Below are 15,745 nucleotides of genomic sequence, written 5' to 3'. Positions count from 1 at the left end.
GGGCGACTGCTCCAACGGAAGCACAGAGGGCGCGGCAGCGACGCCACCTCTGATTACTAATATCAAACTTGGGTTGTCATGGTTTATGTCTGATAAACTCCGTTCAGATTTTTTGATATGAGAGCGGCACCGTCCCAGGTGGGATGAATGCCGTCCTCTCAATCAGACCAGGCTTTCCCCAGAACGCCCTCCAGTTATTCACATAGCCCACATCATTAGGTGGGCACCACCCCGCAACCAGCGGTGGAAGGATGACGTACGGCTGTACATTTCATCACTGGTCAGGTTTAGCTGGGGTCCAGAGAAAACTACTGAGTCCGACATTGTCTTGCGCGTATGCACAAAGTGACTCAACATTCATTTTAGTGATCTCCGATTTACGACCATTACCACCTACGTGAAGTATGATCTTACTGTATTTACGGTTCTTTTTGCCAGCAGCTTTAGATGGGTTTCTATATCGCCCGCTCCAGCCCCGGGGGCACATATGACCGTAGGTAGGCCTACTGTAGCCGGGGCCGCTGGCTTCACATATCGCAGTATAGAGCTCCCAATAACCAGAACTGGCTTCTCAGCGGGTGTATCGCTGAGTAGGGAGAACCTGTTAGAGAGGCGAAGACGCTCCGGTTTAGAGCGACCTTCATCATGTGCACTCCCTGGTCTAGATCTAACCCTACGCTTCCTCCGGGACAGTCACCCACTCGCCCGGCTGCTCGGGGTCTGCCGGGGACAGCTAGCAGAAGCTACAGAAGCTACAGTATGTTGGCCCGCATTAACTACATGGTGCTGGCTAGCTACGGAAGCATACGATTCTGATTCCATGGGCGGAGCCGTGACTCAAATTAACTAAGCCTTGCCTCCAAAACAGCGAATATACTACATTTATTACATGTATCGTTATCACTAAAGGAGGCAGGGGAATAGCTAAACATTTGACACACAGAGCAAGAGAGAGCAGGAGAGGGAGAGGAATTAGCCATTGCTAATGGCTAAGCTAAAGTAGCTAACAGTGTTTTAACAATTGTAAATTCAGCTAGTCAGTCGCTGTAAGTGAAGCTAAGTATAAGTGCTTGAGTAAAACAATTGTAATTCAAATGCAATCCAGGCAAATAGCTGCTAATTTAAACAGTGAAGCAGAGTTCAGTAAGTTTTTGCCGGAGCAGCAAACTAGCGTTTGTAACACGGGAACACCGGAAGTGACACAATACGCTCACCTTACACGTCGGCACGTCACCTGGTTAATGACCTATACTGCAGCCAGCCACCAGGGGACAGTCCAGATGTTTTGGCTTCACTTTTGGGGAGCTGTCAAGCCATCCATCATTATACTCAGTTTATGCTCAGGACATGCATAATTATGTTCATAACACAGCTGTCATAATATATGTATCATAGCTTTATCTTTTTTTCTTCTTGAAAAGGGATTTTAGTCTATATCACTTTATGGTCCAAAGGTAATTATGGGAATCCAGTGAAATGTTTTAGTGGGAAAGGGCTATTCTTTCTCATTCTTTCTCATCCCATAAAGCTGCCCAAGTGTTTCTCGTCCTCTCGTCACAGACTTCCTTTAACAACCAAGTTACAGCTTCAATATCTAAGTATAGAAATGTCTCATTCTCCGAGTGAAGCCAGTAACATGTATGGTAATTACCAGTCTAACGCTAATTAATTTCTCTCTTAATAAGTAAAGTAATGGTAAGTGGGTCATCTTTGACATATAAATACTGACCTCACACTGCAGCATTAATATTAATTTATTTGAGACGTGATCACTTCATCCATTATATGGTGTTAATTCATTCTATTGTATTTGGACCTTATTAGATGAGTGGTATAGTTTGAGTATCACTCACATCTGACGTCTTAATTTCACAGCAGTATTTGTTTTTAATGGCGAGATGTGTTTTGATAATTTCAATGATCAGTTTAATTAGTCAGAGACAAATGGAAATGTCAACATCGATTGGATTAGTGAGGAGAATTTGACTGATATAGCAGTATTCTCAGATCACTGATCTGGTGCGAAGAGGAAAAACACTCACACTTTCGCAAAGACCTGTGTTAAGTCCTGGGCAGTGGGACTGTTTTGTTGGACAGACATGCAAAGTTTGGAGCAGTTACATGAACAACACTCTTTTGAAAAGTACGCATGTTCCACCCAAACAAGTTACTTCCCGAGGCTATTTTGCAGAGGCACCGTTGCTCCGTGCGGCCCAAGACGATTGCGATTGGTAAAATATGCCAAAAAGAAATGCCAATAAACCAGAGCACGTTTTTCTCCCATCCTGGAATGCTGTGTGGACTAGCCAGACCCTCCTCCAGAAGCGCTTTGGAGGAAAGTCTGGTTTTCCATACCTATATAATAATTAGGCGCAGCACCCAAGCCATTTTTGGCACCAACTGAGCTGAATGAATGTAAAATCAATGTGAGCATAAAAACTACGTACATTAATTTTCTCAGATCTAATGATTGTAAGTCGGTCCCCAGTTGACTTCTTAAGCAAGTTTTTTTTCTGTGAGCTTTTTGAGAGTTATTTATTCATCATCTGCTTTAGCTTTCCCAACGTTTTAGACACAGATATGGTAAAACTAATGGTCCAAAATTATATGAAATTGCATATTTTTACCCCTAAACCCCTCGCCAAAAACGTGCATCTAAGTCTTCCACACACCTTGGAAAAACACTGTAAGCAGCTTAAATAATAAAGAATCAGTACTGCATAAAGCATTTCCTAGAAGTTCTTGGTTTTGCATCAACCTTCCCAGTGTGGCTGCTGTAGTTTAGCACAAACAAGTGCAATAGTAGTATATGTAATAGTACTGTATGTACACATTAAAGGTTGGGTACAGTGTGCATGAGTGAGCAGAGGCTGCAGAGAGTTTTTCTCAGACCTTTAGTGTTGTCAAGGACTGTAGTATTAAGCAATTGGCTGTTCCAAATTGGGGAGATAAAGTGGAGAATTTTTTTTATTAGAATCTGAATAAGTGAAGATTCACCTAAGCGCAGAGTTGGCCACTGCATATCAACACCGCTGAGATTTTAAATCCAACTTTTTGAGACTCTTTATCGCTCCAGGGTCAAACTCCCGGACATCTGGGCAGAGAAGGTGATGGAAGGCACCTAATGCCACGCTCACTGGTGATTAGTGGACAGATGAGGCTGTAATAGACACTTTACAGGATTTAATGTCTTCCATTTTATGGATGTAATTGCTTTAAAAGAAGCTGCATGCTCAGCAAGCTTGCATCTGAAAAAACATAAAAAAGTAAGCAAAAGAAAGAAATATAGGTTCATGACATGATGGGTAAAGCACGCATGAATAAATAATCCTCACTGATGCATACACCATAAGCATTACTGTTATACAAGTAGACATGTGCAGAACAAAATATACTGTATGTATTAAATGACCAAAAAGATTTTTTAAAGGTTCAAGCGTTAAACTTTTGTACTATCTGTGGCTGTAATTCATTCAGCAGGTTATGACACACCAATGGCTGCACCTTCAACATTCATTCGTCAGTGGAACAGTTTCCAAGTGACCCATACACCCAACATAAAAACAAGTTATCTTGAGCACTATTCTCACAGGATTAGTATCATCTGGGGACCTCGTGTGATTTAGAAATTACCCACTCCCCCACACATCTGAGTTTCCTGTGGCGCATTCACATTGGATAAGCGAAGGTCAGACAAGGTCCTGTCCCAAAACCTGCCAATCATCTTGATGAGCTGCTTCTCTAAAAGAAAAAAATCACAGTTCTATTAATTGTTCACAATGGTCTGATTTGTGGAAGACACAAGGTTACCATACATTGCTCTATCACTGAAGAGAGTGAGCTATGTCTTTCATGACAAATCTTTATCATAACCTTGACGGTTCTAGACCATTTCAAATGGAGCGGCCAAACTGTTGCTTATTTCCTGTTTTCTGAAAAATGTGTTATTGCTAGGGATGCACCGAATCCAGGATTCGGCCGAATATTGGGCTTTTTGACGGGGTTTGGTTTCTGGTGAACCTTAGAATTTTTTTCCACTGAACCCTACGCTTGCACTACGCGCGCTATGCTGGTCGACGTAATAACGCCACCGTTCATCACGGGAAAGTGTTTACGTAGGTGGACCGTTCAATGCAATATGCTGTGAGAAAGTGAAAATGGAACTCGTGAGCAGGAAAAGTGTTGTTTGGCAGTACTTTCAGTCAAAAGAAGGCGATTCAAGTCGAGCTACATGTTCAATTTGCAATGCCGATTTGTCTCGTGGTGCCCCTAAGGACCCTCAACAATACACAACATTGCCACTGTTAAAATATTTGCGTATGAATCATCCAAAAGAATATGAGTTGTGCATGAAGGAATCTACAGACAGCAGCCATAAAAAACTTGTGTTAACCAGACAGTGCCTGTCCCGGGCTGTCAGCTGTTCTCTCGGCAAATGAGTCTCCCTACAGTGGGAGCGTTAGCTTTCTAATTTCACCCACCCAACTTGCCTTCACAATACACTGGTTAGCGAAAATTCGCCAAACTAAATTGTCACTCATTTGGCGATAACCATGTGCTTTCCTATGATGTGAAAAGAGTGTGTGAATTCAACATTAAGTTGTTACTAGTGCTGTCAGTTAAACGCGTTATTAACGGCGTTAACGCAAACCCATTTTAACGCCGTCAATTTTTTTATCGCGAGATTAACATTCTTTTTGGCCCAGCAAACTTTGTAGTTTTTTCACATGCTGTTGCAACAACTAGTAACGTTAGAAAAACTACAACACCACACCGGATCTAGCTAGACCGGAAACAAAACAACATGCACGCTGCACACACTTGTTTGCAATTGCTTGCGAGCCGGCCAAAGAGTAGTACAGAACAGACAAATACAATTGAACAAGGTGCTCCTTTTTTAAATATATATATCTTTCGGTTCAGGCACCGTTTTAAAAGTATCGTATCCTGTTGACAAGATTATTAAATTAAATTTCGCATTAAAATGAGAAATAAATAATGGGACAAAAAGAAATCAAGGAACATTTAAAATAGATAAAAATGCGATTAATTGCGAGTTAACTATGACATTAATCGCGATTAAATATTTTAATCGTTTGACAGCACTAGTTGTTACATTTAAGTATTTTAGAGGCTGTGGACATTGACGATGTGTTTACTGTGTTAATGGACTGAGGATGGGAGTAGGATTCGGTTTCGGATTCGGCAGAATCTTAACTAGTGGATTTGATATTCGACCGAACCTCAAAAATTTAAAATTTTAATTAAGTTATTGCTTTGGCTGCTATAGCACAGCTCTGACCAAAACATCCTGGACATCAGTGAAAACCCAGATATCAGCATTTATATACCCTATTACTGAAATTTGGAGTTAAAAAAAGTTGGATATTAATTCAATTCAATTCAATTTTATTTATAGTATCAAATCATAACAAAAGTTATCTCGAGACACTTTACAGATAGAGTAGGTCTAGACCACACTCTATAATTTCCAAAACCCCAACAATTACAGTAATTCCATCAAGAGCAAGCATTAGCAGTGGCTATCGCGACAGTGGCAAGGAAAAACTCCCTTTTAGGAAAAAACCTCGGCAGACCCATACTCTTGGTAGGCGGTGTCTGACGGGCCGGTTGGGGGTGTGATGAACAGTGCCAATAATAGTCACATTAAAGGTCACAGTGACTTCGGAGGTCATCGTGGAAGTTCATGTCATAGCAGGGCACATCGTGTCATACTGAGTAGTGCAGTCCCCTATACCGGATCCTTATTACAGCTTTAATTCAGAATAGGTTGCTAGGTGACTCGGCTGGCCTGGAGAAATTGGCAGCATCCTGAATTTATCATTGCCCAGTGCACAGAGCAAAACCAGCCACGCAGCCAAAGCATCAACATCTGCGTTCGCTGCATCACAACACTTGGGGTATGTCGCTTTGAGATGGACGCAAACCGAGCCAAACACATGCCGAGCATCCAGGAGGCTGATGTCTTTATGCTCCGAACAAACCTTTCCTCCAGCTAATTACATATAAAGTCTGGTGCTCAGCTCACCGTTCGAACACTCGGTTATTAAATTTTTCACGTTTTGATGTAATATGAATGGAAAAGCTCACCCCAACCTAACCATATGGACAGCTATTTCTGAGTGTGAGAAAAAAATGTGGACAGCATTTGGCAGCCTTTTGATCCCTCAAATTACACAGCACAGAGGCGCGGAAAGAAAACTCATTGTTCACCATCTATTATCTGAATCTCACCTTTATTACGTTCATAACGTCATTGTTCTGGGCGACGTTGATTTCTTTCACTCACTTTTATTTCTTTTCATTGTGCAATGCGCAGGTCTGACAAATGTTCAATGAAGGTGTTCATTTGCCGTTACAACATAATGAAGTCATTCCTTCATGTAGTGAAAGGTGTCTAGAGCCTGTTGTGAACATCCACCTTAAAAGCCCTGGAACGGTACGCTGTCAGCGTCGTCAAACTTTAGCATGGTTGAGTTTGACAGATCAATTAGGGGCATGCTGTGCGAAAAGTTTAAAACCGGTGGCAACCTGTTGAAGGAACCCCCCCCCCACCAAAAAAAATAAAACAAATACTGCAGCTGCACTTTGAATTTCAGAGTGAGGAGCCTAGATATATGGCTTAGCTTAGGCCCCGACTATTCTGCTGAACGGTAAAAAAGGAACCTGTCATGAATGTTGTCGTCCCTTTTATTTCCACTCCTCTTTCAAAAAAAGAGCCATGGGTTGCAAAAATTGTGTAAGTTCATGGTGTGAGACTTCCTGTTTGTTGTTATGTTCAACACTTTGAAAATGTTCCGACTGAAATAGCAGCCTACAGTATGTATCTTTCTGAGCATATCGCTTACTGCACATTGAATGTAAAAGTTCTATCTGCAGTCCAGCTTTAAATCCTCAAACACAGAGCAGCAGATATTCCTCTGGAATATGACAAAGCCAAGGCACAGTTGTAGAAAAGCTCCATTCAAAGGCGTATTTGCTGGTGGATGAATCCAAATATAAATATTTTGCAGGTTTCTTTTAATGGTTTGATGCCTCTGAACTGAAGTTAACTGGGAGTTTACATCGAGACAGGATGTCCAGTTTGTGATATTGTTTAACATTCTTCATATGTTCATGTTTTGGTTTTTCCAGTAAAAAGAACGATAATATTTTTAATATTATAAGGTGGTTTCAAGGAGCCACGTCCATATATTGACAAGCTGTGTTTGCCCAGCTGTAATTAATCTGCAGCGTATCTGTTTTTGTAATCGCATGTCACCTTCATGTAGGAATTCAATTCCCTGCAATTCTTTCCTTCAGTGGTTTGTGTAGCACAGCTAGCTCTTGGAGCTTTACATTTCTGCTCCACTATTTCAGAAGTTTGCATCATGTCTTTTGCGTGACATGAAAGCGATTAATTTGACAAAACAACTTTGATGCACATGTAGAGTTCAGCCGAGCGACTAGAGTTCAAACTGCTGTCAAGATGCATTCCTTGTCAGATTTCAGATCGTGTTTCATCTTATTGGCACTGAAAAACAAGTGTGAGCAAATCAAGTCAAAAAATTACTTTTCCACATTATGTTCTGCTGCCGGAACTAATGTGCATGCAACAGTTTTCAGCGATGCACTAAAAAGATAATCTCGGTGAGGATTGCAAGACGATACCATATACATATAATTGATTTTTCCTTATTGGATTCTTGACGAAATCGATGTAGAACAACCGACGATATACAACGCAACTTGAATTATTTTTTTTTTTTGAAAATATAGCACACCAGGATTGAACGCGCAGCGGGGCGTTTGCTGAACACGCCTCCTCTTTTCGCTGAACGGCCCCCTAGGAGCGCAAGTTCATTCCCTAATTTACCGACGTGCGTCTGTGGAGGGAAAAGTCCACTGTGCGTCGGGTGCAAAATAGGAATGATACATGCGTCGGTGTACAAAGGCAATTGCGCTGAGTGCAAGATAGGGCCCTAAGTCTTCCAGAGTCAAGGCCAAAGCCGATTCGAAAGGCTGCTGTTCGCCAGCAGCAGCAGCCATCTTCTTTGTTTTCAAGTAGCAGGGAATTCACACGGAAGCGTCGCAACTCCGCCGTCATTATGTTAAGCCCGCCCACCGACTCTATACACGATGTGATTGGCCTGACTAGAGTTTGGTTTTTCCAGCCCGCAAGCCAACAGAGTTGAAAGACTGACCCTGGCTGCAAATTACATTTGCTGCTGCTAGGGTGCGTCTAGATTTCTAGGCTTAGTTTGTCTAACAACAGAGTGAAAACATTGTAATTTCCCCTGGGGATTAATACATTATTATTATTATTATTATTATTATTATTATTATTATTATTATTATGAAACTGTTGCCCAATCTCTACAGCCTCAAACAGCATTGTTGCATAGTTGCAGAGGTATTGCTGAGCAGCTCCAGTAGAAATCATCCGACCTGCCTGGTTTGTAGACTTTTTGCTGAGCTCTCTGTGATTCCTGCAGGTGGTTCATCTGGACAAGGAGGAGGAAATGCAGAAGCTTCCTCTCCAGCCTCCCTACTACGACATGGCGCCCTCTGAGTCGACCCCCTTCACTGATAAACCGGTGAGTAGTTCTGCCACAAGCGGGTTCACGGGAGCTTCTGTATGCAGGGGTCATCGACAGCCTCCGCCGCCGCCGGCCACCAGTAATTGCTGGTGAAAGGGCCAACTTTCTGTGCCATTATGCTTAGAGGTATTTGTGAATTGATTTACAAGTGAAATGCAGTGCTGCGATGCTTCCTGAATGCCGTCTGGTGTTGCTGACCAGTAAATCCACTGACTAAACTCCTTATGTCATCATTTCTATCCACGCTCTGGCTCCATATGCATATCTCGGTTTATTCTGACCACATTTCGGCCCTTCTTCAATATGAAATGTAATGCACCTTCATTTATTGGATTGTTTATTGGATGTCTAGACAAAGTTGTTCATGATGTTCATCCAGAACTGATGTTGTAACCTCTGCTATATGTCTGTTAGAAGTTTTCTGTATTTTCAAACATACTAATATGAAATTGACATCTCTCTACATAGTGTTAAACATTGTTGTTGTAGTAATAATATTTATGTTTTTTTTTTTACCCCAAAGATGCTAGATGATTATTTAATCGACATCAGATGTCTAACAAGGGTGTGGCCTATATATAGTATCTGTGAATGGTCAGAATAAACACGGTCAGAATAAACACAGATATGAATATGAAGCCAGAGTGTGCAACACTTTTTGTCTACCTACACTCATGTCTACACGCGTGTGTGTGTGTGTGTGTGTGTGTGTGTGTGTGTGTGTGTGTGTGTGTGTGTGTGTGTGTGTGTGTGTGTGTGTGTGTGTGTGTGGACTATTTTACATTCTGACCCCAGCGTTCATCACCCGCTCTGCCCATTGCCTCTCCTCCCCTCCACTTCCTCTAATCCCTCGTAATTACGTGTGTGTTTTCATGGCAACCGTGTGCAGATAAATTGCAGTGTGATGCTCTACAGTATATCATCGCCCCGGAGTGTAAGCTGTTGACTATGAAGTGTTTGCCTTGTTGTATCAGATGCCTCTGCTAAGTGTGCAGAGCCTCCCTCAGGGCCACAGATGCTCGAGTGTTTCGGGGGGGCTTTATTTGCTTTGGCTGGGGTCTCGGCTTTGAGTTAAAGAAAATAAAACTCTTTTGGACTTTTAGACAATGTGTTGGCATGTGTAAGGCTGTATGTGTTGTGTGTGCGTGCGTGCTTGAAATTAGTATGAGCAGCGCTACCTGCATGGCGAAGGGAAGACGTTTTGGAACAGACAAACACCTGCTGTTGGTGGAGATGGGAAAGTGCAACTTCCAGAACGCTGATGTGCAGAAACTGATGACAATAACATGTGGGTGTTCATTTTGATCACAGAGTTTGCTTTGAACACCTTGTACCGTACAACACAGTAACAGCACCGTACAATCTCATAATCAGTTCAGTGAAATCAGCATATTTTGGTATCAGTGAGTTGAGTCAGTGTAATTAGACACGGTTACTTTCATCAAGGGCGTCTATGTTTTTCTTACTACTAACAAGTTCAGTATATTCTGTGTAGCCAATACCTGATATATCTCATTCCTCTGTGTCATTGTTGTCTAAAAGACATATTGTTAACTATTATAACACATCAGTGAGCCACACTGTTGCACTGACTGATATGTCCCTTTATTACTAGGGCTGCCCCCTCTTAGTCGATTAGTCGCCTAATTGGTCATTTTGGTGCTGACACTTTAGAGATTTAAAGTGGTGCTTTTGCATGATTCTGAGTTTTACAGATCTGTTGATTAAATCGTCGAATCGATTAGTCAACAAAATCAAATGAGTGTTAGTCGACTAAGAATATCAGCCCTATTTATAACCATGAAGTTGATTGAGTCTGTCCCAGAAACACTGTCATGCTGCCATGGATACTCACTAGAGAACCAAATGTGTATTCATCCGCTGCGGAAAATAGTCCTCCTCTTTCAGTAACATTAGCTATAAACTACAGAGTCTTTAAAGGGGCTGTATTCGAAATACCGGAAGGAAAAAAAAAACGTCTCTCACAGATCGTACGTGGAATACTAACATGCACGCACGGCTGGACAGGCAATCGAAACCAAGAACAGAGAAGCTCAGATTACAACACACACAGAGGGAGCGTTACTTCATTTTGTGCTCAGGACACCATCACTCCACTGTATGTGTATAGCAGATATTTGTTTCCATGTACCGTGGTCAAAGATTGATGTTGTCAGTAGGAACCAATGAGCTTGGGTATGAGAGCCACAGACTCTAAGTCAGAAAGCATCAAGAGATGGACTGACGCACATTTAGCTCTGGTCTTGTCATGGGATTCGTTGACAACAAGACTGCTATGTGTAAATGTTACATTAGAACAAGCCATCAGAGTTCCTGTATGGAACCAACTATTTCGTTTTAAGGTGCCCTGCCACACAAAATATGTTAGGTCCATTATGTTGTGAATGTGAAAATGAACTGCTACCTACTTTGTCAGCTCTAGCCACTGAAATGAAATAAGCGGAGAAATCAGGCCAATTACAAAAGCTGGTCAGTCTGACGTGGTGTTGCCTGAGCTCATTACTATTCATGAGCTCGCCCAGTTGCGCTGGTTAAAGGATGCTGATAGCCAGGCTCTCATTGGCTAGCTGTTAGCCAATCAGAGTCAAGCAGCTTAGCTCGTTGAATATTAATGAGAACTGGCACAAATCGAGCTGAGTCTTCCTGCAGGCTTTCTATACCACGCTAGAATGGTTTGAAACATGGTAACCAAGACATTTTTTCCACAAAAAATATTACAGAGTTCATGGTAGAACTTCAGACATAGAACGTACAGAAATACGTGTGGCAAGGCGCCTTTAACTTACTTAACAAGTCAGCCTGAGTCAGGTTGAGTTGAATGAAATGGCTTTTGTTACAGTGGATGATGGACACTACAGTGAATAGTGTAATTGCTGTCTGCTGTGTTTACTAAAAGTTACTTTTCTTTCATATGAAACTGATGGACAACTCTGGCTAAACTTTCTCTTCAACAACACCCAAATGATCTGTAACTGTTGTGCTTTCATTGATGCTCTTTATTACCAACTTGCTTTGCATTTTCGTGTATTAGCCTGTCAGCCAAGCTTTTTAAAATGACTGCTTTGCATTTATGTTGTGTTTTTAAATGACTCATCTTGACTCAAAGCCGGGATAACTCAATTACTGTCACTCTTTACCCCCCGGATGAATTGATCTAGATTTTCGGTGTAGTCATTCAAGGATATCAAACTATCATCTTCAATTCTATTCTCAAAGGAACTGGATGTTTAATTCTGATAATCCTTGGACACAGAGAGTAGATTTCTCTTAGATTTATTTCTTATCTCTGATAACATTCCACTTAAAGTGAAGTTTAGGGCCGCTCTTAAGATGAACAGGGTATTGGCGAGGTTTTCAAAACACTATTTGCGAGAGACATGCATTGACTGCTGAGCGCCGAGTGTTACTAATGACGATTCTCTCGGGGTAAAACACTATCTGCCAATTTTGAATGCAATGTGGCTGTAATTTTCCCCCTGATTGCACTCTGGTCATGACAAATATTCCAGATATTTAAATATCCAGCTTGAGTGCAGGGCGGTGTGGGGAAATATCCGATTGGCTGAGAGGTTGCACAGTAGATTTCAATTATTAACTTGAGATTCTGTAAAAGCTTCAACCATTTCTATGTAATTCTTTCTCAGATTGATATAAGGTACACTGATGCATTTCCTCCCTTACACCACCTCACCATCCGACCCGTTCTCACTCCCAACTTGTCAAATACTGACGCTTGGTCAGTGGCTCTCACATCTATTTTTTGTTGTTGTTTTGTTTGTTGTGCTCTCGGGTAGGATGGCCTGCTCTGGTGACCCGTAGGCTCTGTCACTGGTATAACTTTATTTATAAGGCAATGCTTGGTGTGCTAACTCCCTACATTTGTTCACTTACCACGCGGAGAAATGCTGGTCGGCACTTCTTACGTTCTCAGGACATCATTTTGCTTTCTGTCCCTAATGCGCGCATAGAGCAGGGAACAAAAGGTTTTTGTGTACTTTGCTCCCCTCTGCATGGAATACGCTGCAGAATGACTTGAGACTAATCTTGGTGAATGCTTTTACATCCAAAATTTAAGAAATGGAGGCACACTCTTTAAGATGTCAGTGTTTTCACTTATTTTTCCTGGTTAAAAAAATGGCTATTTTAAATTGATGTAATATGAATTGCTTTGCTTTATTTTAGTTCTGTTAACATTGTCCTCTTGTGTCTCGTTGTCTGTAAATATGTGTTTTTTAAATGCTGATACCTGTCTTGGCCAGGTCACCCTTGAAAAGAGATTCCCGACCGAGAGTGTTGAAATGTGGCGCCAAAGGGGTACCCAGAGCGTCAAATATTGAAACCTTTATTAATTGAAAGCTCCTGCGTCTGGCTAAGTCTGCATTCACAAAGCCTGCGTCGGCTGCCAGACGGTGTGGCAAAAACGCAGGTCATTCCATCCACTTTGAATGGTGATAGTGCGTTTAGGCTGCGGCGGGGTTTGCCACAGGGGGGGAGCCGTAATAAACTGCAGCGGGCCTGATCAGACTTGTCAGCTTGTTTTGAGGCGCTGTGAGAACCCAGTACAGGAAACAGGAAACATCACTGCCTCTATCGCTGCCACAAGGAAGTTTTGAAATACCTAACACAAGCACTGGACTGACCAGGAGTCTGTGGAACAGCTGAATGCTTGCCAGACAACAAAGCATCTGTCTCTTTTCTTTCTCTCTTTCTCCGTGAAATGAAACTGCCTTCGAGTACAGTCGGAAATGTCGAGATCTTTAAACGATCGGACATAAAACAGTAACTGTGAAATATAAAAACACTAAACACAACAGGATGTCAGACAAATGGGCTGTTTCAGTTTTTTTGGCCTGAATGGGCCCTAACCCCGATTTTACACTGGGCCCGTCTGTGATGCGTTCCTGCTGTGTTCCGGTTTTGTTCCGTCTTCCGCCACACGCCATACCACACCGGGAGCATCTCAGAAGCGGAGCGTCTTGCTGCCCGACTCGCAGATTAAATTGTCTCTACAAGTACTTTACAGAGCAATCATATTTTTATTAAGCTAGTATCTACCTTCCACTCCAAGCACTCCTACAGTTAAACTCCATGCCTTCTCTTTTCTGGCATTGTCCTTATAAAAAATTATCTATGATGTCTATTATGTTGTTCCACCTTCAAGATGAATCTCTCGTCATCCGTATATTGGGGGAGGGGAGACATATTGGAGGGTTTCTTTAAGTAAACTGACTGGATACTCTCGATGTCTCACTTCCTGCCCTGCTGTCTGAACGCCCTGCATCTCGTGTGAAAATAGACCTGGCGCGTATCTTTAGCAGAGCGGAGAGCCGCTGCACGCACACGTCTGGGACGCGGCGTGGCGCGGCCGGTGGAATATCAAGCATCGACATGAATGACAGCGATTGCTCGTGGGGGCCAGCGCCCTGTGGAAAATAAGGGTTAGATGCTACAAGAGACTTTTTGTGTCAGTAACTAACACCAAAGGCACCTGGCCGGTTTTTGGGGCGCTGGGAGTGCGACTGCGTTGCACCATGGCAGCTGTTGTTTAGGTAGATAAAAGACAGCTGCCATCTCTGCTTTGCATTTACCTAGTCACATAACTCCCTCTGTTTTGCTCCGTTGAATTCATTACCAAGAACAAGCAGACTGACTAAAAGGAGAGACACAATCGCTGTCTTTCTCAGACACTCGTTTTTGCTCTCACAATAGAAAAATACAGCAAAGTAGATTGTGGAGCTTTTCAACGTGTTGCCAGTTGGAATGGAAGATTTGTCTGTTATCTTTCGATTCCTGTCATCTCTAATTCCAGTTCCGTGGTGATACAACCATCGGTGCAGTCGGACTCCTCCTCTGTATTGAAAGAAAAGGCATCACCTTTCAGGAGCAAAGGAAATCAAAACTGTGTTTGCCTTAATGTCCTGTTATGTATGGAATGCCATTTTATTCAATTTTGAATAAATAAATAAATACACAGATATGCCTATAAAATACGTAATGAAATATTAAAAAAATTAGATACAATACACATACATACGTAACTATAAATATATAAATGAGAAGATAAAAGTTCCCTGAAAGAAATACAAGTAAAAACCTTTTTATTTATTTATTAAACTATATTTACTCCTTCATATATTTATATTTACATGTATTTATATATTATTAGGATGCATTTCATGTTTATTTATTTATTTGTTCTTGTATTTATTTAATTTTGAATAAAATGGCATTCCAAAGTTACCTTTCTATTTCATGTTGTCTTCCAAGCCCATGCCAACATTTCCTGTTTACTTACTACATTAAATACATTACAATGTGTTTTATATGCATATAATGTCTTGTCGGTGTGATTAAATTCACCATCTTTCAGATTAGTACTGACCCAGTGCCTTTGAGTCTTTCTAGCGCAGAAGACAACAATCTGAGAAGTATTTTTGTAATTAGATAAACAGCGCTGAAAGCTGTCATTGTTATTTATTGATTACCACATTAAGGTCATTTACCCATCACTCACTTGGACAATTGCTCCCCGAGTCAATCATTGGTGTTTGTGCACAGTGGTCAGATGCTGGTTGAATAAAGGCATTTGTCGGTGTTTACATGCACGCTGATGTTCCAGTTTTAAAGCGAGCGTTCCAGCATCTCCATGAATGTCCTCACGGGTTGTGTAAATACCTCCGTGTGCAGCCCAGTAACCACGGATACAGCCAGAATCAGTCCATTCATGCAGTGATCAGGACACATAAATTACAATCTAAATAATTTTTTTTTTTCCAAAGGATTGTCTGGACATGCACTCACCATACTCCAAGCATAGTTGCAACACATGCCCAATGTCTGTTTAGTTGCAGCGATTGGTTTTGTTTAAGCCTGATGGCTTAACTCGGAGCACTGCATCATTCCTCAATAATGCATACGTGAGCAACAGCATCATAAAAAAATAATTTGAAATAAGCCCATTCGAGCCATTCTACCACATAATAAATCATAATAATAAAACAATGTCATTATGTGCATGTAAACAAAGTCAGAGTCCTTCCTCATCTCTAACCTTTTATTTATCGTCATATATTAATTTCTGTCTGTTATGGTTTTCAGTGTGACATCTCCCATTGGCCTTCCAC

The 15,745-nt window shown here is 41.6% G+C and overlaps 1 protein-coding gene across 5 annotated transcripts in view; it reads left to right on the top strand.

The window, feature by feature from the left end:
- The window catches only part of nectin1b (nectin cell adhesion molecule 1b), a 236,945-nt gene that overhangs the window by 175,662 nt on the left and 45,538 nt on the right, over positions 1-15,745 (top strand). For all 5 annotated transcript variants that reach the window (XM_039818720.1, XM_039818736.1, XM_039818754.1 and 2 more), the window contains one exon: positions 8,496-8,597. In XM_039818720.1, the coding sequence (XP_039674654.1) occupies positions 8,496-8,597 (102 nt within the window). The remainder of the gene's footprint in view (positions 1-8,495; positions 8,598-15,745) is intronic.

This window comes from Perca fluviatilis, chromosome 2 (assembly GCF_010015445.1).
Source record: "Perca fluviatilis chromosome 2, GENO_Pfluv_1.0, whole genome shotgun sequence".
NCBI classification, from domain to species: Eukaryota; Metazoa; Chordata; class Actinopteri; order Perciformes; family Percidae; genus Perca; species Perca fluviatilis.
Note: the sequence above shows the minus strand (reverse complement) of the source record. Positions and strands in the feature narration are given on the sequence as shown.